Raw genomic sequence first — 24932 nt, forward strand, 5'->3', positions numbered from 1 at the left:
TTAAAAATTTTGTTACAAAATTTTTCTGCAAACAAACAAAAAACTCCAAAACTGGATACCTGAAGAGGGAATATTTTTTTCCATAAACTTTTTGTATGAATATTCACAGATCCACCAGTCATGTTGTTTTCCTAGACAATACAGGTTATTCCTTCATGGTGCTGTAACTGAACATTCTCTAATAGGTTATACAACTTTTAGCATACAAAAGCCTTCATCTTTGGAAAGGTAGGCTATGCATTGTATTGTGCAGTTTGCAAAGAGAAATGTGTTTTTTTCAAGTTCATTTTTCAGCTTTGAGAATCTTTTCTGCTATTTTTTTGCATGAATATTTCCATTTTCATTGACAAATGAAAAATGTCCTTTCTTGTGATAATCTTCAAATTCTTTCTTGATTACCCCTCAAATTACTACCTAATTTTCCCAACTATTTCAATCAAGGGAGCTCCAAGTAAAGGGGTGGTCTGAACACAAGGTACAGTACAAGTCCTGGTTATTCTTTAGAGAACTCTCCAAGCCTCTCTACCCTGTTCTCTGAGATCTGCATGAACTGTCAGTCTATGAATTATAATGTGTTTTCCCAAGATGATCTAATTTGGTGCTTACAAAAGCCCTCTTTTTACAAAGAGAAACTTGAGACTCAGGGATAGGAAACGACCAGCCTTGAGCCTAGTTTTCAGATGACAGGCTCTGTGCTTTTCCTCTCATGCTCTGCTTCCAAGAACTGGACTCTGATCTACTTGGGCCGACCCTGTGGTCAGGAATCCTGTACCAGGGAGCTCTGCTGATGCTCCTGGCTGGTGAGGACTTGATGGGTGGAGAAAACTGATCTCCCTTGGCTAGTCTCCTTCTCCCATCTGCGCAGCTCCGTGCTGGAGGGTCAAAGGCACTGAGAAAGAATACCTGTACGATTGAAGTAAATGGACTTTAGTTTCCTTTTCCCCACGGTATTCTTCACCCACTTCCTTCCATCTCCCTTTAGTAATAATAATAATAATTACTAAAATCACCACTATTTACTAAGAACCTAATAATGTGTTTATTTGACCAACTTTTGCTAATTAATGTGTCCCTTATCCTCACACTCTCCCAGTAAAGTGATTCTTAATTACTCCATTTTATAAATGAGGGAAGTGAAGTTCAGAGAAAAGATATCACTTCTTCAAGATCCCAGTGCCCGAGGGTGTCAGTGCTGGGTTTACCGTGGATCCCTCTGCCACAAAACATGTGTACTTATGTTGACGCTAGACACCCCCAGCCAAGGAGTTGCTCCTGGTCCATTTCTTGACAGAAATGGAGTCTGCTTTTATGAAGTACCTATTCATACCTGAAAGGATACCAGTTTCCATGCAGATGGAGAGAATAAAACCCAGACTTGTGAAATTTCAGGAACAATAAGCTTAGACTCAAGAAGTACATTCACTCTTCTTGGTTTTGCTCATAGCATTTTTTGTCTTCTCCCCTTCATGGACATGGTGCTCAGTCTTCCAAGTCCAGGTTCCTTGCTACCTGCCCTGCTTGTACTGAACCATCTCATACTTTTCTTATACTCCTACTTTGTTTATTTCTCACTTTGAATGACTGGATTAGTGGTTCACAGGAATGTGAGAGCTCCATTTTCCCCCTGTTCATATATGCTTGTTTAGAGCAGTGTTTGTATGTAATAAAAATTTGTTAAATGTTTAAATGTTTTAATTTCTTAGTCCATATTTAAGATGTTCTTGGGGGTAGTACATATGATAAACAGAATTATCCAAAAATGTGGATATATAAAGAGCTTTATTTTCTTACTTAAATTCAGTGTAGACTTAATCCATTTTGTTAATAATTTCAAGTACCCAAATCAGACATTTCAAATAACAAATTTTTTTAATCTTCATGTTCTGGTTATGTAGTGGAAGTTCATTGGTATCATTATAATTTTCAATATGTGACATTACAATGAGAATGGACTATATTTCTTCTGCCTTTCTCTTTCTGACCCTCTGTCTTTCAATCCATATGCCTCTTTGGTCTTCAGGTTGAAAACAATTTTATTTTAAATCTGTGACTGTATACTACTTTAAGCATAATTCCCTTTCTGGAGAATAACTGAGCCATGATGTGGTCCATCTGTATGATGAAAAGCCATTCTATGTTATAGAATAACTCTGTGTGTGTGTGTGTGTGTGTGTGTGTGTGTGTGCGCGCGCACGCGCGCATGTGTGTGTTTTCAAGTTATATGCAAGAATAATTTCTTGGCATATTGCATTTGTACTTTATTAAAGCTGAAGTGACCCAAGTTGACTATATTAAGACAGAACAAAGAGTTCCAAATCAGTTTGGCTAACATGTTAGAAGTAATTTGGGAGCAATCTATAGCACTAGCCAGACTGTGGTACAGTTATTTGGTTCTTATTTTAATTGGCCAACCCATGCATGCATGGTATGTGAGTAGTTTGTGGACCATGGCACCATTTAGGTTTTGTTGACAAATATCTGCTTTTACCAGCAGGGTTAGACATAGGCCTTATCAATTTCAATTTCACATATGATGGCTAAATACTAGTTTAATTTCCTTCTGTGAATGCTGGACCCTGTCTTTAGATTAGTCTTGTTTTTACATTAGCTAAATGTAGGCATTTTCTATTTAGCACGTAATTCTGATTGATAAAATGATGTCTGCTAATACTTACTGAGTGCTATAGAAATTCATAAGATTGGTACTATTATAACATTCAGATGGGGAAACCAAAGCTTAGAAGAATGGACATACTTACTGACACACAGCCAGCAAGGGCAAAGGAACTTTCAGCTCTAGATCTCATTTCAAAAAACCAGGGTTTTAGCCGCCACACAATTTTGCCTTTGAACCCGTTTTGGGATGTGGCCTCTATTTTCATCCCTGTGTCCTATCTGCAACTCTAACTCTATAGGAGGTTAGTTATCTGTACAAAGCACCAATATTAAGATTTTTTACATGATAGTATTTTTATAGCCACTTTGTTCCAGAAATAATAGGAGGGGCCCAATTATTTAGCTCAACTCTATTGAACTCTGTGCATCCTGACCAAGAGGACAGAATTTATTCACAACAATTATCACTAGTGTAGCAACCCAAAATTATATTACCAATAAAAAATATTTTAGTAGAAAAAAATGTGGCAGGTCTGCATAAACTCTGAAGGAGTAATTTCCAGTGGCGATGTGAATATTTATGATAATACCACAGGGGAGAAAAGAAGTTAGGTGGAGGGAGACAAAATACCAGAATGCTGATAACATTGTTTCTAATTATGGTGTCACATAGTATGCAATTTAAGTACCTTAATATAGGGAGATCAGCCTGATTTATTTAGGTGGGCCTAATCTAAATCGTATAAGCTCCTAAAAGCAAACATCTTTCTCCTCCTGGTAGCAGAGGGAAAGCCAGAGATGCCAAGAATGAGAAGGGCTCAGTGTGCCCTTTGTTGGCTTGGAGGTGAAGGGGCTACACATCAAGGAAGAGGAACCTCAGTTCTAAATCCACAAGGAACTGGATTCTGCCACCAACCTGAATGAGCCTAGAAGCAGAATTCTCCTCAGAGCCTCCAGAGAAGAGCCCAGCCTAGCCCATACCTTGAGTTCAGCTTATGAGGCTCTTAGCAGAGAACCCAGTTGAGCCACACAGTGTCTTGATTTCTGACCCACAGAATCAGGAGGCAATAAAGGTCCTTATTTGCAATAGAAAACTAATGTAGTATATAAATGATCAATTTTTTCATATGAATCCTGTAAGAATTTTCAAAAGAAAAATATCACTCATTCTGAATAGTGAATGATACATGAGAATATTTATCATGCCAGGTAATTAATTGGTGAGGTGCAAAGGGGTATAAAGCAGAATTACTTGTTAATCATATTACCAACACTGTTGCAAAGTCATAGTCTTTCCAATGCCACTCTGTTTCAGTGTTACCTGGTTAACCCTAGTTTAAATCCAGAAGCATATATGTTTTTTTTTTCCCTCAGGCTCCCACTTTAATGGGAATATCCAATCTATTGTAGACACCAGAGAGTTAGATTGTCTTCCTCACGTCTAACTGCCAAATAAGTAGTGTATATCAACCATTATAATAAAACATTTATTTTGCAAGGTAATAATATTGAGTTACTAAAAAAAAAAAAAAACAGATGTAGTGAAAACTAGCTGGATTTAATCTATTGGTTTGTCCATGGTGAGTAGATTTATGCTTTGCCATATGTAACAGTATTTCATAGTGTTACAAGTAAACAGTTCTAAGGAAAATTAGTAAGGAGTGTATGTGGGGAAAACAGATACTGAGTTCAAAATTGAATATGTTTTTTTTAAAGATTTTATTTACTCATTTGAGAGAGAGAAAGAAAGAGATACAGAGAGGGTTCAAGCAGGAGGAGAGGCAGAGGGAAAGGGGGAAGCAGACTTCCTGCTGAACAGGGAGCCAGATGCGGGACTCGATTCCAGGTCCTGGAGATTATGACCTGAGCCGAAGGCAGATGCTCAACCATGTGAGCCACCCAGGCCCCCAGAATATGAATTTTTGATTTGAAAAATCAAATCAGAAATGTGGGGACTTTATTTCCCTTTCCCCCTTTTTGTTGCAGATTAATCTTAAAGATATTGGTGAAATCTATAAAGTACGCATTGGACATGACAACAGTGGAAAGGATCCCGCGTGGTATCTGGAAGAAATTAGGCTTGAAAATATAGACACATGTGAGCTGTTTTGTCTAGCTGTTGACTCCTGGATAGCTGAGAATGAAAATGGTGGCAATCTATGGAAAGAAATGCCCATTGCAAGAACTAATAAAGCACCTTTACCAGGTATATAATTTCCTTTCCTTTGTATATGTATTAAAGATTAAAACGGTTGAGATGATGCAGAATGGAGATTGACAACCTTTTTCTGGAAAGGGCCAGACACTAAATATATTATGGTTTGTGGGCTATAAAATCTCTCCAAACAGCTCAGCTTTGCCAGGGTTGTGAGACAACTGCTGTAGATAATATGTAAAAGAACAGTGTGGCTGCATTCCAATAAAACTTTATTTGTGGACACTGAACTTGGAATTTCGTATAAATTTCATTTGTTAAGAAATAGAATTCTGCTTTCAATTTTTTTTAACCATTAAGAAATGTAAAAAGCATTCTTAGCTTCTGCACTGATTAACAAGAGGTACTGGCAGATTGGACCCACAGGCCTTCACTTGCCTACTTCTGATTTAGAATATTAGGCTTTAGGGTTAGCGCTTGTATGGCCATGTATATGCAAGGATGTATGTGTATCATCAATTCATCTTTCTGTATATGGTTTTGCTAGCCATTTAAATGTGGCTTTCCTCTTGTTTTCCTATGTTAACAAATGTCGGCAATCATGAATTCGGGAGCACCTGAATTCCTTTACTCAGTTTTGTTTTCTTTTGCCTAAAAGGGAACTCACACATTGCTTTAATTGTTTCTCCATCCATTCCCTGCATCTCTCTGACAACCATCTTATTTTTGCCTCCACTGCTGTAGTGAAAATGTTCTCTCTCAATAGATACCGATGGCCGTTTTGTTCCAAATTAAATGACTCTGTGTGTGTATATGTGTGTGTGTTCTTGGTGTCCTAGACTTTTCTACTATATTTGACACTGTTGATTCCTCATTTGAAGAGGAAGAGATTTCTAGAAGCTCTGGAGCCAGACTCACTGAGTTAGTCTGGACTTATTGATACGTTTAGCTGTGTCACCCTGGGCAAGCTACTTAGCCTCTCTTAGCCAAAAATACTTCATCTATGAAAGGAGATAAAAAATAGTGCCTATGTCATAGGATTATTTTAGGTACATGAGATAATACACTTAGTCTTTAGAATAATGTACTCACAGTACTTTGTTCCTGCACATAATAATCATTCAATAAATACTATTACCATCATTGTTATTAAACATTTCTCCATCTCTAACCTCTGTCACATGATACCAACTTAGTTCTTCACTGTTTTCTCTATTTTTTCCTATTTCTATCACTGGCTCCACTTCGTTCTCTTTCCTTAAACATATGGATTTTAATGCTTGATTCTTCCCTGCCCTTTTGAGCCTTTCTCTAACTTCTGTTGTTTACTCTACAGAGAGGTGTAATATTTCATCTTCAATCCTGTCTTCTTCCTTGTCTTGAGTCCCAGTGTTCCATTAGATGATTCACCACCTCATCATCTCTAATAACCATCCATGGTCTATTTAGCCATTCCACACAAGTAAAGGTAAACACATGTATACAAACAAATATTAGGTGCCAAGTGTGTGCTGGGAGTACAGAGAACCAGAGAATAGAAAGATGATTCAGAAAGGGCTTCCATTCCCCAGAAGTTACTAAATTTTGTGGTTTCAGTTCTTATTTTGGTTGTAATGATTCCCCTCTTTCTGTCTTCTCATCAGTTTCTTCTCTTCAACTTCCCTCACAAGTCTTCACTCTGTAGCTCACTGATGCTTTGAACCCGCCACACCCCTGGCAGAAATCACCACCCCGGCCCCTCCACTTCAGCCTGTTTCCTTTAAACCTACGTGGAGAGCCTGATCTTTCTATACAAACTTCACATTGATTAGTCTTTATCCTAGCAGGGGCCCCATTTTACATATTCTCAATCCTTATTAGATTGATGCATGGCACAAAACACATGGGCTGTGTGCCATAGAAATACTTGTAGATTAATTCAGATATAGAAAAAAAGATTTAGGATAATGCCAGCTTAATTATAGGAGAAATATTTAAAACTAATTCTTTATATTTGTATATATTTTCACAGTTTATGAAAGCATTTCCTCATAGGTAATCTCATTTAATACATAAATCTCTAGATCTTAACAGTTTTAGTTGCCCTATAGTCATGTGAGGATGGCAGTAGTATCCAGGAATGTCACAAAGACTGAAATGGAAAAGATAAAAGAGTCCTAAGAAATTGAGAATTACAGGTCAATACCTATGATGAATATAGGTACAGAAATACTCAACAATATATTAACAGACTGAATTCAACAATACTTTAAAAGGATCATACACCATAATCAAGTAGGGATTTATTTCAGGGGTTCAAGGATGGCTCAACACCTACAAATCAGTTAATATGATATGCCACTTTAACAAAATGAAGGATAAAAATCATATGATCATCTCAATAGATGTTGGAAAAACTTTTGACAAAATTCAACATCTTTTTATGATAAAAACTCTCAAAAAAGTGGGTATAGAGGGAATGTACTTCAACATAATAAAGGCCATATATGATAAACCCACATCTAACATCATGCACAATGTTGAAAAAAGATCAGAAACAAGACAAGGATGCCCACTCCCATCATTTTTATTCAAGATAGTATTGGAAGCTCTAGCCAGAGCAATTAGGCAAGAAAAAGAAATAAAAGGCATCCAAATTGGAAAGGAAGAAGCAAAATTGTCACTGCTTGCAGCTGACATGTTATATATAGGAAGCCCTAAAGACTCCATCAAAAAACTATAAGAACTAATAAATGACTTAGGTAAAGTTGCAGGATACAAAGTCAATACAAAAATCCATTGTATTTTTTACACTAATCACAAACTATCAGAAAGAAATTAAGAAAGCAATCCTATTTACAACTGCATTGAAAAGAATAAAATAAATTAAATTTATTTTTAATTAAATTTAACCAAGGGGGCAAAAGACCTGTATATTGAAAACTATTAGACATTAATGAAAGAAATTGAAGAAGACACAAATGGAAAAATATTCCAGTAGCAAAGCTATCTTGAGAAAGAAGAACAAAGCTGGAGGTATTGCACTCCCTGATTTCAAACTATATTTCAAAGCAATCAAAACAGTGTGGTATTGGCATAAAAACAGACCCATATGTCAATAGAGCAAAATAGAGAGCCCAGAAATAAACCCATATATATGTGGTCAATTAATTTATGACAGAGGAGCCAAGAATATACAGTAGGGAAAGGACAATCTCTTCAATAAATGGTTCTGGGAAAACTGGACAGCTACATCTAAAAGAATAAATCTGCATGGAGCACTGGGTGTTATATGAAAACAATGAATCATGGATCACTACATCAAAGACTAATGATGTATTGTATGGTGACTAACATAACATAATAAAATTAAATTAAGTAAAAAAAGAATAAAACTGGACCACTATCTAACACCATGCACAAAAATTAACTCAAAACACATTACTCAAACATAAGACTTAAAACCGTAAGGATGGGTGGGTGACTCAGTTGGTTAAGCATCTGCCTTCGGCTCAGGTCATGATCTTGGGGTCCTGGGATCGAGCCCCGCATTGGGCTCCCTGCTCAGCGGGGAGCCTGCTTCTCCCTCTGCCTCTGCCTGCCACTCCCCCTGCTTGTGCTCTCTCTCTCTCTCGCTCTCTGACAAATAAATAAATAAAATCTTAAAAAAAAAGACTTAAAACCATAAAACTCCTCGAAGAAAATGTAGGAGGTAAGCTCCTTAACATAGATCTTCATGATTTTCTAAAAAAATCTGACATTGGAAGCAAAAACAACAAAAACAAAAATAAACAAGTGGGATTACATCAAATTAAAAAGCTTCTGCACAAAAAAGGAAACCAGCAACAAAATGAAAAAGCAACTTACTGAATGGGAGAAAATAATTGCAAATCATATATTTGATGGAGGGCTAGTAATCTAAAATATATAAAGAACTCATGCAATTTGATAGGAAAAAACAACCCAATTAAAAAATGGGCAGGTCTAAATACTTTTTCAAAGAACTGATGTATAGAACTGATAGCTACACTTGTGATGAACATAACATGATGTATAAACTTGTCAAATCATTACCCATTGTATACCTGAAACTAATGTACATTGTGTGTCAACTATACTAAAAAAAAAAATACATTCAGATGGCCAACGAGTACATGAAAAGATGCTCAAATCATAATTATCAGGGAAATGCAAATCAAAACCAATGAGATATCACCTCACGTCTGTTAGAATGGATAATATCAAAAAGGCAAGACATAGTAAGTATTGGGGAGGATATGGAGAAAAGGGAGCCCATTCCCAGTGTTGGTGAGAGTATAAATTGGTGCAGGCACTGTGGAAAACAGTATGGAAGTTCCTCAAAAAATTAAAAATAAAACTAACATATGATCCAGCTATTTCACTTCTGGGTATTCATCCAGAGAAAAATGAAAACACTAATTTGAAAAGATATAAGGACCCCAAGTTTATTGCAGCACTATTTACAATAGCCAAGATAGGGAAACAACCTAAGTGATCATCCATGGATGAATAGATAAAGAAATTTTGAGATACACACACACACACACACACACACACACATATATATGTGTATATATATATATATCAATAATTATACCAAATAATTATATATATATATAAAATGATATATATTATACTATATATGGTATATAATTATATGTACTAGTGTATATTATACCATAGTATATATAACTTAGGTATATATAACATAATTACATTTATTTAATTATATAATTATTTGGTATAATATGTATAATTTTGGTGTTTTATATATATGTATATGTGGGTGTATATATATATATATATATACATATAAAAACTATTATTCAGCCATAGAAAAGAATGAAATCTTGTCACAAATGTGACAATATGGATGGACCTTGAGGGCATTTTGGCAAGTGACATAAGTCAGACAGAGAAAGGCAAATACTGTATGGTTTCTTTTATGTGTGGAATCTAAAAACAAAACAAAAAACAAACAAAAAACCCAAGCTCATAGATACAAAGAACATATTGGTGGTTGCAAGAGGTGGGGATAGGGGATAGGAGAAATGGGGAACTGTTTTTTTTTCTTAGTTTAAATAAATTGAATAAGAAATTTTTTAAAAAGACTTGGCATGTTCTGTTGCATGAATCATTTTAAAATGATGTAGGAATGCTAGAAATACAGAGTATATATGAAGAAAAGTTAGAGCTGATATCTAGTAGTTGGGGAAAAGATTTAGAATCCTACTATTCACCCTGTTGCTAACATCTGTCAAGAATCCATTCTGCTTTTTAAAAACAGTGTACAGGGGTGCCTGGGTGGCTCAGTCCATTAAGCATCTGACTCTTAATTTTTGGCTCCGGTCATGATGTCAGGGTTGTGAGACCGAGCCCCATGACGGGCTCCATGCTGGTTGTCAAGTCAACTTAAGATTCTCTCTCTCCCTCTCCCTCTGCCCCTCGCCCCACCTCTCTCCTCACCCAAAATGATGTATAGAAGGATTTTGAAACCCAGGGTACCAATAAGAAACAGAAGAAATCATATTGGCCTGCTATATTAGTTATTTCTTAATTTATAGCGTTTTAAAAAGCTGCATTTTTAAAAAAAATGAACTTTATTTAACTCTATTTGACAATTATTTTATATTTCTTCCAATTGCTTTCTGTATGACACATGCACAGTTTGTTACATGTTAAAAAAAAAGTGGAAAGCAGTTGTATGGGTTTTTTTTTTTTTTAAATCCAAGATACAAAAGAAACTCCATTGTGCTTTAAATGAACTATTGATTTTGGGTTCATTTAACTTTAGCAGCAATAAAGACTCAGCATGTCTCTCCTGCATCATTCTGTTCATCCTTTTCCCAAACTAGCTAATGAAAATTTATCCATTAGCATTTCCCTTTTAGGGGGCTAATTTCTTAGCTGAAGCACATGAGCTATTTCTACATTTTCTTCTCCAAAATAATACAATGTAATACATGATACCTAGAGCTAATCTGATCTAGTCATTTTTTTTTTCCAGTTCTGACAAATCCATCTAGCTGCCCCTTCCCCGGTTTGATTATTTGCTCATTTAGGGGGAAAATCATTCAAATAAGAAAACGAAAAGACAATGACACCTCAATGTTCAGGTTTAACTAGGGATCAAAACCAACTAGTGAGCAAGAAGCAGTCCAAGCATGCTGAGTATTGCTTTTGGAAAGTCATTCTTGGTGCCAAGAGGTTCATTTACTATTCTTGTGACATCAAGGAGAGCCACAGCAGAATCAGACCACTGAATTGATATTTCTCTGGTTTGGGTTTGAAAGGAGGACTGAGGAGGGGTTGACCTTCAATATTTTGGGATTGTCTGTTCATCTGTCAAAATATTCTGAAGCTAGCCCAGGGAAGAGCACAAAGAAAGATTGTAGAGGAACTTCTTTTTAAAATGAAGCTATTAATACTTAGGTTTGCCAGGCTGGATAGAGTCCTAGGGACACTGGAGGGTTATATATTTTTTTAATTTAGTAGCACAGAAAGAGTGCTTTTCCTTGCAGTTGGCATTTATACTCTGAGCCAATTAATTTTGTGACTTTGCCTCTTCTTTTCAAAAGATTATTGGAATGTTTTCAAAAGAAAAGTTTTTTTTTTTGAGACTAAGTCTATAAATCATCACTCTTTGGGGGCTGAGCTGGATTGCTGGTGGGATCAGAGCAATCTCCTCTGGGAGACCAGCACTGCCAAGCTGAGCCTGTTCACATGCACGGTTTCCACACCTTCCTCCAATTTGCTCACCATCTGCCATGTTTGTGGGGAAACAAGAGCTGCTGATCATCATTGCTTGGTTGTCCTTAACAATCTTTAGTTAATGGCCTGGTGGGCACGCCAAAGACTGATAAAAATGCTGACTCAGCTCACAGTGTTCTCTTCACAGGTTCTGGCTCCAGGCTTTCTTCAGGGGAGACCCATGATAATGGGAGGGGAGGTTTGGGGCCACAGCTGTGGCTGAAGAAATGTTTGATGCTATATTTTGGTAAGCCTGCAGGAGGTATGGTTCACTTCCAAACAAGAAATAACTCTTGGAGAATGTAAGAAAGTACCATCATAATAGAAATGCATCTGCTTTAAAATATTTGTATTTATCAGATTTTAAGTAGTAAGAAAATAAGTGATGAATTGAAGAAATGAACACTTGCAGACAACCTACAGCAAGTTTTGGATGATAACAGCTAAGCTAAATTTGAAAAAACAAGCCAGATTTCTGTAATGCTGTAGCCTTTGCCACAATACCCATGGTCGAGGGGAAAATGTGGACTTCAGAGACAGACAGACCCTTTCATTGATGAGACATCTGATGTGCAGAGAAGCAGAGTCTGGCTTCCAAACCTTGGTCTCAATCGCAGGCTTTGCGAGCTGGGGCAAGTTACACAAGTTTTCTCAGTTTCAGTCAGTTTGTCTGTGAAATGGAACATATAATACCTATTATTAGAGTGATCACCATGTAATTCACCATCCAAATCAGGACATTTCTGAGAGAGACGAAAGGCTCTGTTAGTGCACAAGAACAGTGAGCATCAATTGGGACCATTACAGGCAAAGCAGAAATGGGGTCACCCATTGGGTTTTCATGAGGAGGTTATGAATATGATATTTGTCACAGAGGAGGCACTCAACACACACTAAATTATTTCTTTGTTTTCTCCCTTAAACTTGTTTTTCCCTCCTCCTTCCTTCATACCATGTAACTGGTATCATGATGGGAGGGCAAACGCAAAGAACGCTTTGGGATTAGGACAGGCTATTATTCTCAACCCCACAGCCAGAATGGCCTTCTTAAAATATCAATCAGATTATGTCACTCTTTTGCTTATGACCCTCCAAGGTTTCCCAACACACTAAAAGCCAAAGCTATCACAATTCCTACAAAGCCTGCTCACCTCAACTCCATTGTCAGTGTTTCTTGGTGGTGCCCAGCAAGCTATCCCCTCAGCCCTTAGGACTCTGCCCTTCTATCCTGTCTGCTAGTCTTCTATTATGCCCCCAGGCCTCTGCATGGCCAGCTCCTTCACCTTCAGTCAGGTTTCTGGTCCAAGGGACCTTCTCAGTGAGGTCTTCCTGGAGAACCTTCTTCTTCTTCTTTTTTTTTTAAGATTTTATTTATTTGCACATAGAGACCTTGGAGACAAAGCCAAAGGGCCAGAAACAAGTGGACCCTGAAAGAAACTGGGGAATGAGAGCAAATTGGGAGCAAAAGGGTCTGGGAAGGTAGCCTTAGTTAAGGTACAGTTCTGGGTGCAGAGGAGCCAAAGCACATTCTAGATGATGATTCATACTTAAGCGGTTTCTGGGGCAACCAGCAGAGATCAGTACATAGTACCAAAACTTGCTGTAGGTTGTCTTCTAGAAGGGGGAGAGGCAGAGGGAGAAGGACAAGCAGGACCCCCACTGAGCGGGGAGCTCAACATAGGGCTCGATCCTAGGACCCTGAGATCATGACCTGAGCCGAAGGCAGACGCTTAACCTACTGAACCACCCAGGCGCCCCATCCTGGAGACCTTCTATAAAATATGAAGATGTTCCACTCCCCTCCCACCCTGGCACTTTCCCCTACAGCTCAAAGGTATTTCTCTATTGGCAATAAGATAAATATTTTCAACCAAGAGGCACATGAAGATTCAGTCCTAAACTGCCAATGTACGTGGTCTTGGGCCACAAACCTTCAGTGCAAACTGAAGTGTCTGCACGTGTTTAACACTGACTCTCATTTACCATCTGTTTCTGAGATTGGATTTCTTTGGGTAGTTTGTATCAACTTGATCACACCATGATGAGTGCTGAGAAAGCTTAATTCTTGGTGACCTGAGAGAAAGCACTAAACAGTCCATTAATTAAATCAACTTAAAGCTTCAGCCAAGGCGTTTGTCTTGGGGAAGTTCCGCTGCGCTGCCTGAAGAACTCTATAGGGAGAGTCAATGCTCCTCCTACAGAGGTGGTAGAGATAGTCCTCCATGCTCACCGGCACTGCAGGTGCTTTGTGCAGAGAGGAGCTGCCTCCCATGGGGAGGAACGTAGAAGGCCCTGGCAGGGCAAACCATTCAGTATTACCTAGGAACATTTGAGCATAATGACTAACAACATGGCACCAGGAAGTTCCCCCCAAATGTAGAATTACATTTCATTTTTTTCCGATTAGGAAAGTCTTCAGAAAAAAAAAAAAAACACACAAAATTTACATTCTCTAAAAATTCTGTGTGCACCTTGACAGAGATGGGGGCACAAATGCAAAGTTCATGGCCTTCTAAACTTTTTTCCTTAGACTCTGTGATTATTTGCTAATGACATCCAAGGTTGGTAGACCTGAGATGTTTTGAGAGTTTGTCTCCCAGGATGAAGAAGAGGGCACTGAGAGATCGTGGCCCCAAGGCCATGTGCTAGTTGGAGAGAGTTGGTAGACCGGCTGCTCCAGAGACCATTTGGTGCCGCCGTCTCTAAGCTGGAGAACTAAATATTTATAAACCTTGGGTGTACAGTCTTCCAGTGAGGACCCTACTTAAGATTTAAGGTCCCATGTGTTTCACTGAAGTATTCATGTATTTACGCTCAAGACATGGAGAGTGTGTGTGTGTGAGTGCGTGTGTGTATGTGTCCATCTACACACATTTGCACAGAAGCATGTCTCTCTAGGGTAAGTCCCAAAAGTCACCACCCAATGAAAATTTGAACAATGTACCCTAGGAGGAGAATGGAAGTCTGCAACTTCGGGGATTCAGCTGGAAGAATGATATTTTTATGACTATTGTTTATTTGATAGATGGGGCATTTTTTTTTTTTTTTTGGCAGCATATTTGAGAACTCCTAGATGGTTTGGCTCCAAAGACAGTAACACCACTGGGCCATACTGCACAAGGGAGATGAGGCAGCATTTCAAACGAGCTCACTTAGGAGGAGCTTCTAAATTTTTTTTTTAAAGATTTTGTTTATTTGAGAGATAGAATGAGATAGAGAGAGCACATGAGAGGGCGGAGGGTCAGAGGGAAAAGCAGACTCCCTGCCGAGCAGGGAGCCCGATGTGGGACTCGATCCCGGGACTCCAGGATCATGACCTGAGCCGAAGGCAGTCGCCCGACCGACTGAGCCACCCAGGTGCCCTAGGAGGAGCTTCTAACACCAATCTGGCAGGGAGGGCTCGACAATGCCAGCTCCCTGCCCCCTTTCCCTTCTGCAGTCACTTCTTGGGACTGCTGGTGCTCTCTGGACCCTCCACGGTCAGAGTCTGAGAGGTCAAATTCGCTTGTCCCCTCCTACACATACAGACCTTGGAGACAAAGCCAAAGGGCCAGAAACAAGTGGACCCTGAAAGAAACTGGGGAATTAGAGCAAATTGGGAGCTAAAGGGCCTGGGAATGTAGCCTTGGTTTAAGGTACAGTTCTGGGTGCAGAGGTGCCATAGCACATTCTAGATGATGATTCATACTTGAGTGGTTTTTGGGGCAACCAGCAGAGATCAGTACACAGCATTTTTTGATAGATGGGTGGATTAATAAGCATTCATTTATTCAGTCCTCTTCAGTAAACATTACGTGTGTGTGTACATGTACTAGGAGCTGGGGGTTCAGAACCGGAAAATATGTAAGCCCTGCACTTACAGCATGTGAGATTTAGGAGGGGAGACCAAGACGCTCAGTACCCAGGTATGTGCACTCCTTGGGGGGGTTGTGTTCAGGGCGAGGGCAGACCATGGCTTGGACTACAGACAAATCTGTGAACGCAGCCAACTGCCTCATAGAGCATCAATGATTTCAGGTGACTTTCATAACAGAATCACCAAATATTCTTTCATGATTTATTCAAAATCATCCTAAATTGAGAGGATTGTTTCCCTTTAAGCTATTTCTCTGGCAGTAGCTGTTTTAATGTAGGAGGAAAATGTCCTGGCTCAACTATTTTATTATGACATCCTAATACTAATGAATGGCAGACTGTAGAATAAGGCAGCAGCCTGCTTCTTTCCATATTTACTTCTGGGGCTGACTTTATTTGGTCATCAGCACTTCTTCAGTTCAATCTTTACATCTTAGATTGGGTTAGTGGTGGTCCTTTCCTCCTGAACCATACACTGGCCCTCCATGACCATATGGACTCCATTTAATTCTGCAAATAAACTTCTGGTGTCTAAATATTTAAAACATTCCATTCCAGTAACTTTGTGAAAAGCCTGCCTCATCACCATAAAGCTTGAGTATATGGTACCTTGGGTAATCAAGAAATGGGTTACCAAGGGAATGAAAAACTTCTTGGCATGATAAAATATTAAGAGGTGATCGTTCAAATGCAATTCAGATTAAAATTAGAGGACCGTACTAAATATAATATATTTTATAAACAGTTAATTGGATTCAATTCCTTTACCTGTTCATTCAAAAATCAGGCAGGTATTGGTGTGAGACAATCCTTCTGGATATCCTCCAGTTTACTCCCTCTGCATTGTTTTTATCATCATGTCATGGATTTGAATCTTCACAATCATGACTTTGAGGGGTGCAAAAATGCTTCATAGCTGATTAAAATCACACCCCTCCTAGGTAAACTTTTTGGGGTGATAGAAATATTCTCTGTCTTGATGGTGGTGGTAGTTACAGGACTCGTAAACATTTCCCAGCACTCATCAAACTGTATACCTTAAAAGAGTGAATTTTACCACATGTAAATCATATTTCTACAAACCTGACATAAAAATAACCCAAGCCCCTATTTCCATGGATGATGGAAATCTTAATCGTTGTAACTCCAAATAAGCTTTGTCACTTCCAATATGAAGCTTAGTTTCTTTTGGTCAAAAATTAGTCAATTCAAAATTCTCATTCTGCCCGTCCCTACTCCATGTCATCCTCAGTTCCTGGATGTCACCCTCAGATGTGAAGAGGACCCTTGGTGTGGCTATCCCTAAGGCATCTCATTCTACTTCCTCTTTAGGTATCACCTCCTCCCTCTTCTGCTAAAGGAAGCACATGTCCTACCATGGCTTTGTTTTCCCTCTCCTAAACTTCCAGTGAAAAATCACATTTGAGGAATTATTTTCAGCCCCCTCCCCAGCCATGTGACATTTTTAAGTTATCCTTGTGGCTAAGAAATTATATATCTCCCTATGAAGTACAAATATATATATATTTAACTCTATGCTTGCTGTAGTAAGCAGAGACTAAAGAATCCAAGACTTTCTTGAAAGGAAATCTTAAGGAAACTATTTATGGGGATGCTAATATTTGGAGTTGATGCAGATAAATCAACATTAACAAACGCTTGGCACAGATTCTGGCCTAAAATGATGTCTGAGGCGGGGGGGGGGGTGGGGAGGAACCCAACCTGCAGGTTAAAATTTGAGAGATTTTTGTGTCACTAATGTGGTGATGTTAAATCTTATTATGTAGGCCACAAGTTTGTCAGCCCAAAGAATGCTAAGCTTTGGCAGTAATCCGTGTGCTATGCATTCCTTGAAAGATGGGAAAAGTTTTGAAATGACTATAAGTATAGGTAAATATAAGGGTGAAAGAGTTGAAGGTGAGGACATTGAGAACACAAGTGAAGCAAATGCCCTCCCCCCCAGTGGTGAAAATACATAGTTTAGCTATGAACTGAATTGGATGATAGTTATGGCAAACAGGAGGACAAGCAATGTTATTATTGGGTGCTTATGGCCCACTTTGTCTGAGTGAGTAAGGCTCACAGCAGCTGAGGCTCCTGACTCATTGTACGAAAGAAAAATTTAGCATCAACTATGGTAAAAAGAACATTAGAAAATTGGGGGCAAAAAAATGCCCAATATTTACAGATAACCTAAAGCAACAAGTTAACTCTTTCAATACTTTTAGCTAAATCATGGTGAGAAATGTATATTAATAGCTTCTTAAAATCTGGTGCTTTAAAAGAGTTATTTGCAACTGAATGATTGATTAGTAATACTTGTCTTTGAATATGTTCAAGTAAAATGATCTCTTCCATTCTGTATAACATCCATGTCTAGAAACCCAGCCTTGAATTTTTCAAGTATTTTGAGGTAATTATAAATTTTCTTCTAACTCACATTTTTTACTTACTGTTGCCCTCCCTTAGGATTTCCCCTCCCTGTGTGGGGGGCTCCCTCTCTTGGAATAGAGATAATTTGTTAGCCTTCTACATTTTTTCAACAATGCAGTTCTTTTAGCTAGAACTGTATGGCCCTGCCTTTGAATCAACATTGAGACCTGACTTTCACGCCAAGGAGAGACACTGAGCAAAGAATTCTCCGAGATCTTCAGTTGCTAAGACTTGTTTAAAACACATAATATTTTAGGGCGCATCTAATCAACATGCTAACTAGGTATTCCTTCAATTCTCCCTTTCTTTACTTAAAGGAAGAATTTTGTATTGCCTTAAGGATCATGAAAAAGTTTGGACTTTGAATCTATTGTTATGAATTTAGCATTTAAAAAACCTACGTGCTTTTGTTGCAAAACTACAGCAAATGCTTAGTGGATTATGTAATACTGTACAATTAAAGTTGAGTCAATTTTAACATTGATTTCAGCAAAATGTCTGTTTCTCTGGGTGGGATTATATGTTTTCTTTCAATTTCCAATTCAAACTATGTAACTTTTTTTGAGATAGAGAGAATCTCAAAGAATAAAAGTTAGTGCTCAACTATGGTATCCACCTTGTTCTAAATATGGGGTACATTTAATTCTCTTTGAATTTTAGATGGCAAGTGATTTTTTTTTTTTGGTGCTTGCACAGTAAACTTAACTTATAGTAGCTTCTGGGAATAATACAATGTTAAGAAATATTTAAATTGTGTGTAGGTAGCAAGCAAGCTCCATGATTTGATCATGGGACAATGGGTACATAGGTTGTAAAATGTGTACAGTCTATACTGATTGAGGGAGCATTGAGTGTTGTTCTTTGTGCCCTAAGTATATGATCTTTGTCCTAAATAATTTTTGATATGTCCTTTTTTAGACCTTTAACAATTTTTTAAATTTTAGAAGTGTTTTAATATTTTAAATATCTTCATTTTTTTAAATTTGTAAACAAGTTCACTCTTCCTCTGAAACAAAAAAATTCTCAGTAAACAGAAGCAAAGCTTCCCTATTAAGTCTTCCGATCATGCCTGTCTACATACTTGTTTTCATGAAAAATTCTAGCATAAGTTTTGGTTTAATTCAGTTCAGGCAGTTACCCAGGTTGTAAGACCAGATCTTCTTTATAGGAAGTTTAAAAGATTTCTTTGGTTGTCCTAAATTCATGAGAAGTGTTCTAATTTTCTGCTTAAGCTCAGCTGTGTTTCACTCTGGGGTATTTTAGAATATGTAAGACTGCTCAAAGAAACTGATTTATCTTCTCTGCTTACACCATTTCCCAGTATACCACATTTGTCTTTTTAAAGGTCAGGCATGATGGAAACAGGCAATGTTTCTCACTTACCTTGTTTTCTTACTTGTTGGATTTTCATGTCTGAGTTCTTTGGAAAATGTTAATGTGAATTTCTATAAATGCAACTGTTCAATTGCACAGAGTTATAAAGCATTCTAGAATTTGGAATAAAAAGCACTCATTGTGTCCAAGATATTATTCATATTAGTTGTATCAGCAAAAGCAATCTCTTTTCTAATTAGTGACTTCTACCAGTGTCTCAGAAATTGCCTTGATTCTAAGGTCAAATATGGTGAATCACAATTTGTTGGTACCTCCCTGGTATCTTTTTAAAAAATTTAAATTTGTATCTCTCAAATTTATATCTCTCTAAGATCTTTGTATTTTTTTCTCTCTCAAGAGTGCTATTAAAAATATCCATTATCGGAGTAGTGATCTTTGTGAATAGCAGCATGAGTGACCAGCTGTGATTGGAACAGCCAAACTTTGGGGGGAAAGTTGCCACTTTCATCTAATTAAGAGAGAGGAGAGTTTTTTTTGTTTTTTTTAATACAACTTTTCATAATAATGGTGAAAGTATAGTGGTTAATGAAAGTGCATAATTACTAGCAATAATTATTTTGAAACCGTAGTTTGGGAAATAGCTGTCTTATGAATGAGGTAAACATGGGACAGTCGAGAGTCTGTTTGAATGGGGTCTGAGTGAGGAAAAGAGCTGGGACCAACCACCACGGAGAAACTCATGTCAGCTAGATTAGGCAACATTCTGATTGTTTTTCAGGGTATCTAATACATTTAGAGAGAAAATAAAAATGAGAAAGGTAATATCGGATTTCTGACATTTCAGTGGTGGTTTATGAGATCTACATGTACACTGGCAGGAAGCCAGGTGCAGAGACAGAGTCTAACGTGCTTATCAACCTCATTGGCACCAAAGGAGATTCAGGGAACCGAAGGCTTCATCAATCCCAAAATAACAAAGTCAAGTTTCGGCGTGGACAGGTAATAGAAAGATTTTTATTCATTCTTACATACCATCCTTCCTCTAATTTCTTTAAAAAGACACACAGAAAATTCTAGAGCTGCTCATTTGATACCAACTAGGAAGTACAGAGAGGCATGGGCACTTCTTGGCGTGCGTTGTACTGTCTGGGGCTGAGTGGAGGTAGTCTTAACCAGGGACAGTGAAACCACAAGTAACTCCTAGTTTTTTTTTCTGCTATTAAAAACAAACAAAATCCAAAAACAAAACAACCAAGATTATACTTCCAGCTAGGGCAGTCTGGCTCATAACAAAGTGACTATCTTGCTGACAGCTAGAAACATTTGATAAATACCTATTAAAATTGGTTTTAAAGGCATTGGACAGCTGCCAAGGCAGTTAGGGTTATGAGGGCCCAAGATCTGGGCGAGAAAGGAAGTGCAGAGGAGAAGCTGATATTCAGCATCACTTTCTACCATTTATAAACAGACGCTTAGAAGCAAGAAGCCAATCAGAGTGGCCATGGAGAGCCCCAGATGCCGTGTGGAGATTTAGAAGGTCTCAGATGGCTAGGATTCAGTCTGGACCCAGCAGTAAAGAGAGGGCTTCACAAATTTCCACTTGCGAAGTGGGACCTTCATATGAGTTCTCCCAAAGCAGAGACTGGCGCAGGTCCTGTGGGTGGTTAATGGGGAGGGGGGTGATCCTAGGAAGCACAGTGAATGTAGAGGAAATAAGGAAAGAGGAGGTGCCAAGGTAAGTATGCATTCTAGAGGTCACCTCTGTTGACAGCAAGGACCTTCAGGACCTCAGCTGACAGACGGTGTACCAATGACAGTGGTGGCCAAAGCAGTTGAGCAGGAAGGAACACAGTCCTGGGCAGTGCACATGCAGCTCTGTCCCGAGGCTCCCTCCATCCCCAGACCCAATGGGCAGCAGGCACCCAGATGGCCAAGGCAAGACCTCTACATGGAAAATTACAAAATATTATTGGGAAATTTTTAAAAAGTCATAAATTAATAAAGATACACTATGTTCCTGGATTGGAAGAGTCAATATTATAAAGTGCTCACTTTTCTCCTTATCTGCAGTTTCAATGCAATAGCAATCAAACTCCCATAAATTTTTTTATGGAAATTGGCAATCTAATTCTAAAATTTATGTGGAAGGGCAACAAATCAAATACACCCCAAATAATCAGGAAGATTATTAAGAGAAAAACAAAGCTGGAGGGCTCACAGTACCAGATATTGAGATTTATTGTAAAGTTAAAGTAATTAAGACAGCATTAATTGGTACAAGGCAAGACAGATAGAACAAAGAAGCAGAATAGAGCCAGAAAAAGATCCACATGTCTTGATGTGCAGCATCAGGGAAAGGCAGCAAATTGGATATCAATTGTGATATCCAAGAAATTATGAGCCCTATTTTACACTGAACCCCCAAATCAATTTCATACAAATTTAGGTCTAAGTTGGAAAGGTAAAACAATCAAGTATTTAGAAGAGCCTATAAAAGAAAAACCTTTGTGATCTTGGGGGTAGCTTAGGATTTTAAAAATCTTTTAATGGTGATAAAATACACATAATATGAATGTTACCACTCTAACAATTTTTAAGTGTACAATTCAGTGGCATTGAGCACATTCATTTGCATTGTTGTGCAAAGATTACCACCATCAAGCTCCAGAACTTTTCATCTTGCAGAACCAAAACTGTACCCATTAAAAAATAAATCCTATTCTCTTCTCTTTCCCTCAACCCAGTCCCTGGCAACCACCATTCTACTTTCTGTCTCTGTGACTTTGATTTATTTATGAAACTCATCTAAGTGGAATCAAAGATATTTGTCTTTTCGAGACTGACTTATTTTACTCAGCACAATGTCTTCAAGGTTCATCTGTGTTGTAGCATGTGTCAGAATTTTCTTTTTTTTCAAAGGGTGAATAATATTCCATTATGTGTATAGATAAGATTTCATTTATCCATTCATTAGTATGAATGTAATTGGATTGCTTCCACATTTTGGCTATAGCCCCAATGTGAGTAATGCTGCTATGAACATGGGTGTACACATATAGACTAAGATTTTAAAGACAAAACAAAGAAAGCACAAAGCATAAAGGAAAAAAGATAAATTTACACCATTTTAATAAAGACTTCTCTCCCTTAAGTCACCATGAAGAAAGTAAAAAAGGCAAATCATGAAGTAGGAGAAGATATTGTAAAATATATCCTGGCAAAGGACTTGTTTCTAAATTATATACACTAACAGATCAACAAGAAAACAGATAACCCAATTGAAAACATGGCATGACACTTGAATATGGTCCTTTCTAAAAAGAAGATATCTAAATAGCCAGTCAACATGAAAAGTGTACCCAACTTTGTTAGTAATCAGGAAAATACAATGAAAACCATAATGAAGGGTCACTGTGCCTAATCAGATGGCTTAAACTTGAAAAGAATGACAATACCAAGTATTGACTACCTGTGGAGCACCTTGACCTCTCACACACTGAGCATGCACAGTGTGCAGTGGTATAAGCATTTTGGAAAAGTAGACTCTACTAATGCTCTATAACCCAGCAGTTCCCCAGCAGAAACGTACACAAATATACACAAAAAGCCATGTCAAGAATGTTCTGAGCAGTGTTATTTGTAATACCCCAAACCCAGAAACAATTATTGTTCATAAGTAGCAGAATGGATAAATAATGTGGAATAATATTCGGTAATGAAAATGAACAAAACATTGTTAAATAAAGCAACATGGGTAAATTCCCCAAAAGTTGAGTAAAAAGCAGAAAGAACATAATTTATGATTCTGTTTATGGTCCTAGACCTGCCAAAACGAATTAAAAGTCAGGATAGTGGCTACAACTGTGGGAGATTATGACTGCAGTGGGCCATGGAGGGGTTTTGGGGTGCTGTTAATGTATCATTTTCATGGATGTGTGCATTGAATGTGTTGTGTATTTTAATTTGTAGACTACATATCTAGTTAATAGTTTATTTAAAACTTCATCTGTATATGCATGCACATGTAGCTATTGCAATGCATGGTTGATTTAGAAACAAATTTTACTGAGAGGCAGACACCAGTGGTGGAGAGCCTACATTCTGGAGGCAGACTGCTGGGGGCTGAGTCCTGGCTTGGTCCCTCACTAGATGTTGACCTTGGGTGAGTAATTGAACTCTGTATGTCTCCATCTCTTCAACTGTAAAATATGACAATGAGTAGTACTTACTTCATGGGTCGTTCTGAGGATTAAATATATGAAAAACACTTAGAAGAGTTTGTGTATAGTGAGGGCGATATCAACTATTCTTATCACTACTAATGGTAGACTTAAATGTTATGATTATATTTTGAAAATCTTTTTCAGATTTATTTAGACCGTATGATTAAGGAGGCCAAAAATTATGTTACTTGCTTATATTTGTCTCACAAGACATAGTGTAGGACTGCATATAAAATAGTAGTGGAAATTTTTTATAGTATAGTAATAATAAGAATATAGCAATACATAGCAATATAGTGATGAACTGATATAGTACTCATAATGCTATTTTTTTCCTAGAAAAAGGAAATATCCTAATGGTCATTCAGTTTATTTTTGTTATCATACAGGTTGATATTTTTTCCATTGAGGCAGTGTCTCTTGGAAAACTGAAGAATGTTCTGATTAGTCACGATGGGACAGGTCCAGGTAAGATGTGCTTTCTTGGTAAGAAGTCTGTTTTGAATTTATTAAAAGTAGCATAAAAGGCAGGTGAAATAAAAAGATAAATATACAGGTCTTATAAAGTTGAGATAGAAAATAATTTTCTTTTTTTTAATTTAAGATTTTATTTATTTATTTATTTTAGACAGAGACAGTGGGAGGAGGGGGAGAGGGAGAGAATCTCAAGCAGACACCCTGTTAAGTGTAGAGCCCAACATGGGGCTCCATCTCAACACCCTGAGATCATGACTGAGCTGAAATTAAGAGTCGGATGCTTAACTGACTGAGCTACTGAAAATAATTTTCTTTTAAGAAATTATGTAGTTAGAAGAAGTTGTGTCAAGTTAGGTTTATTGTATGACTTAAAAAGCTCACTGCTATGTTACTATGAAGGAAATTTCCCAAGAAGACAAAAACTTTATTGTGTGTGTACCTGCACACAAAATTTCCAGACCTACTAGGCAGTGTTCAAAATTGCATCTATCATGTTTCCTGCAGATGTGTTTCTCCTGGGTCCCCCACCGCATACTCTTCAGCAAACCAGCAACTTGAGAATCATGTTTGATTCCTCATTTTCCTCTCTGCCTTCTACCGCCTCCACACCTATTAACCAAGCCCTGTCAATTCTACTTCATTAATATATTCTTCCCTCCCTCCTGTAGAGCCATTCAATTCAAACTTAGGTGTTTGTCTCTAGAACCTGTATTTTTTACTGCTAGAATGCAGCTACATATCACAACTTATGTCATAGTACTGAAATCATTTATTACATTTATTTCTATACTCTTTTTTTTTTTTTTTACCTTCTGCTTGATTTTGAGTTTTTGAAGTCTGGAATTATATTTTATTCATCTTTATTCTCTTTCCTAGTATAGTGCTTAATAATATGGAAGTTTAATTAATGACCATTTATTGAATGAATGGATTTAAATCAGTGGAACAATTTTGAGTAAAATCCTTGAAAAGGAATGAGGAGAGTTTAAAATGGCCTTTGCAAGAAAGAAGCGCATTTATTCTGGATGTGAACCAAAAAGAAAGGAAAAAGAAAAGGGAAGGTAACAGTGTATGGAAAGAATGGACAC

General features: G+C 37.7%; 1 protein-coding gene across 1 annotated transcript in view; it reads left to right on the forward strand.

The window, feature by feature from the left end:
• The window catches only part of RP1 (RP1 axonemal microtubule associated), a 364241-nt gene that overhangs the window by 320482 nt on the left and 18827 nt on the right, over window positions 1-24932 (forward strand). Inside the window, 3 exon segments of the mRNA XM_035726960.1 lie at window positions 4603-4822; window positions 19989-20143; window positions 23757-23835. Of these exon segments, the coding sequence (XP_035582853.1) occupies window positions 4603-4822; window positions 19989-20143; window positions 23757-23835 (454 nt within the window).

Source organism: Zalophus californianus, chromosome 4 (genome assembly GCF_009762305.2).
Source record: "Zalophus californianus isolate mZalCal1 chromosome 4, mZalCal1.pri.v2, whole genome shotgun sequence".
In the NCBI taxonomy this organism is placed as follows: Eukaryota; Metazoa; Chordata; class Mammalia; order Carnivora; family Otariidae; genus Zalophus; species Zalophus californianus.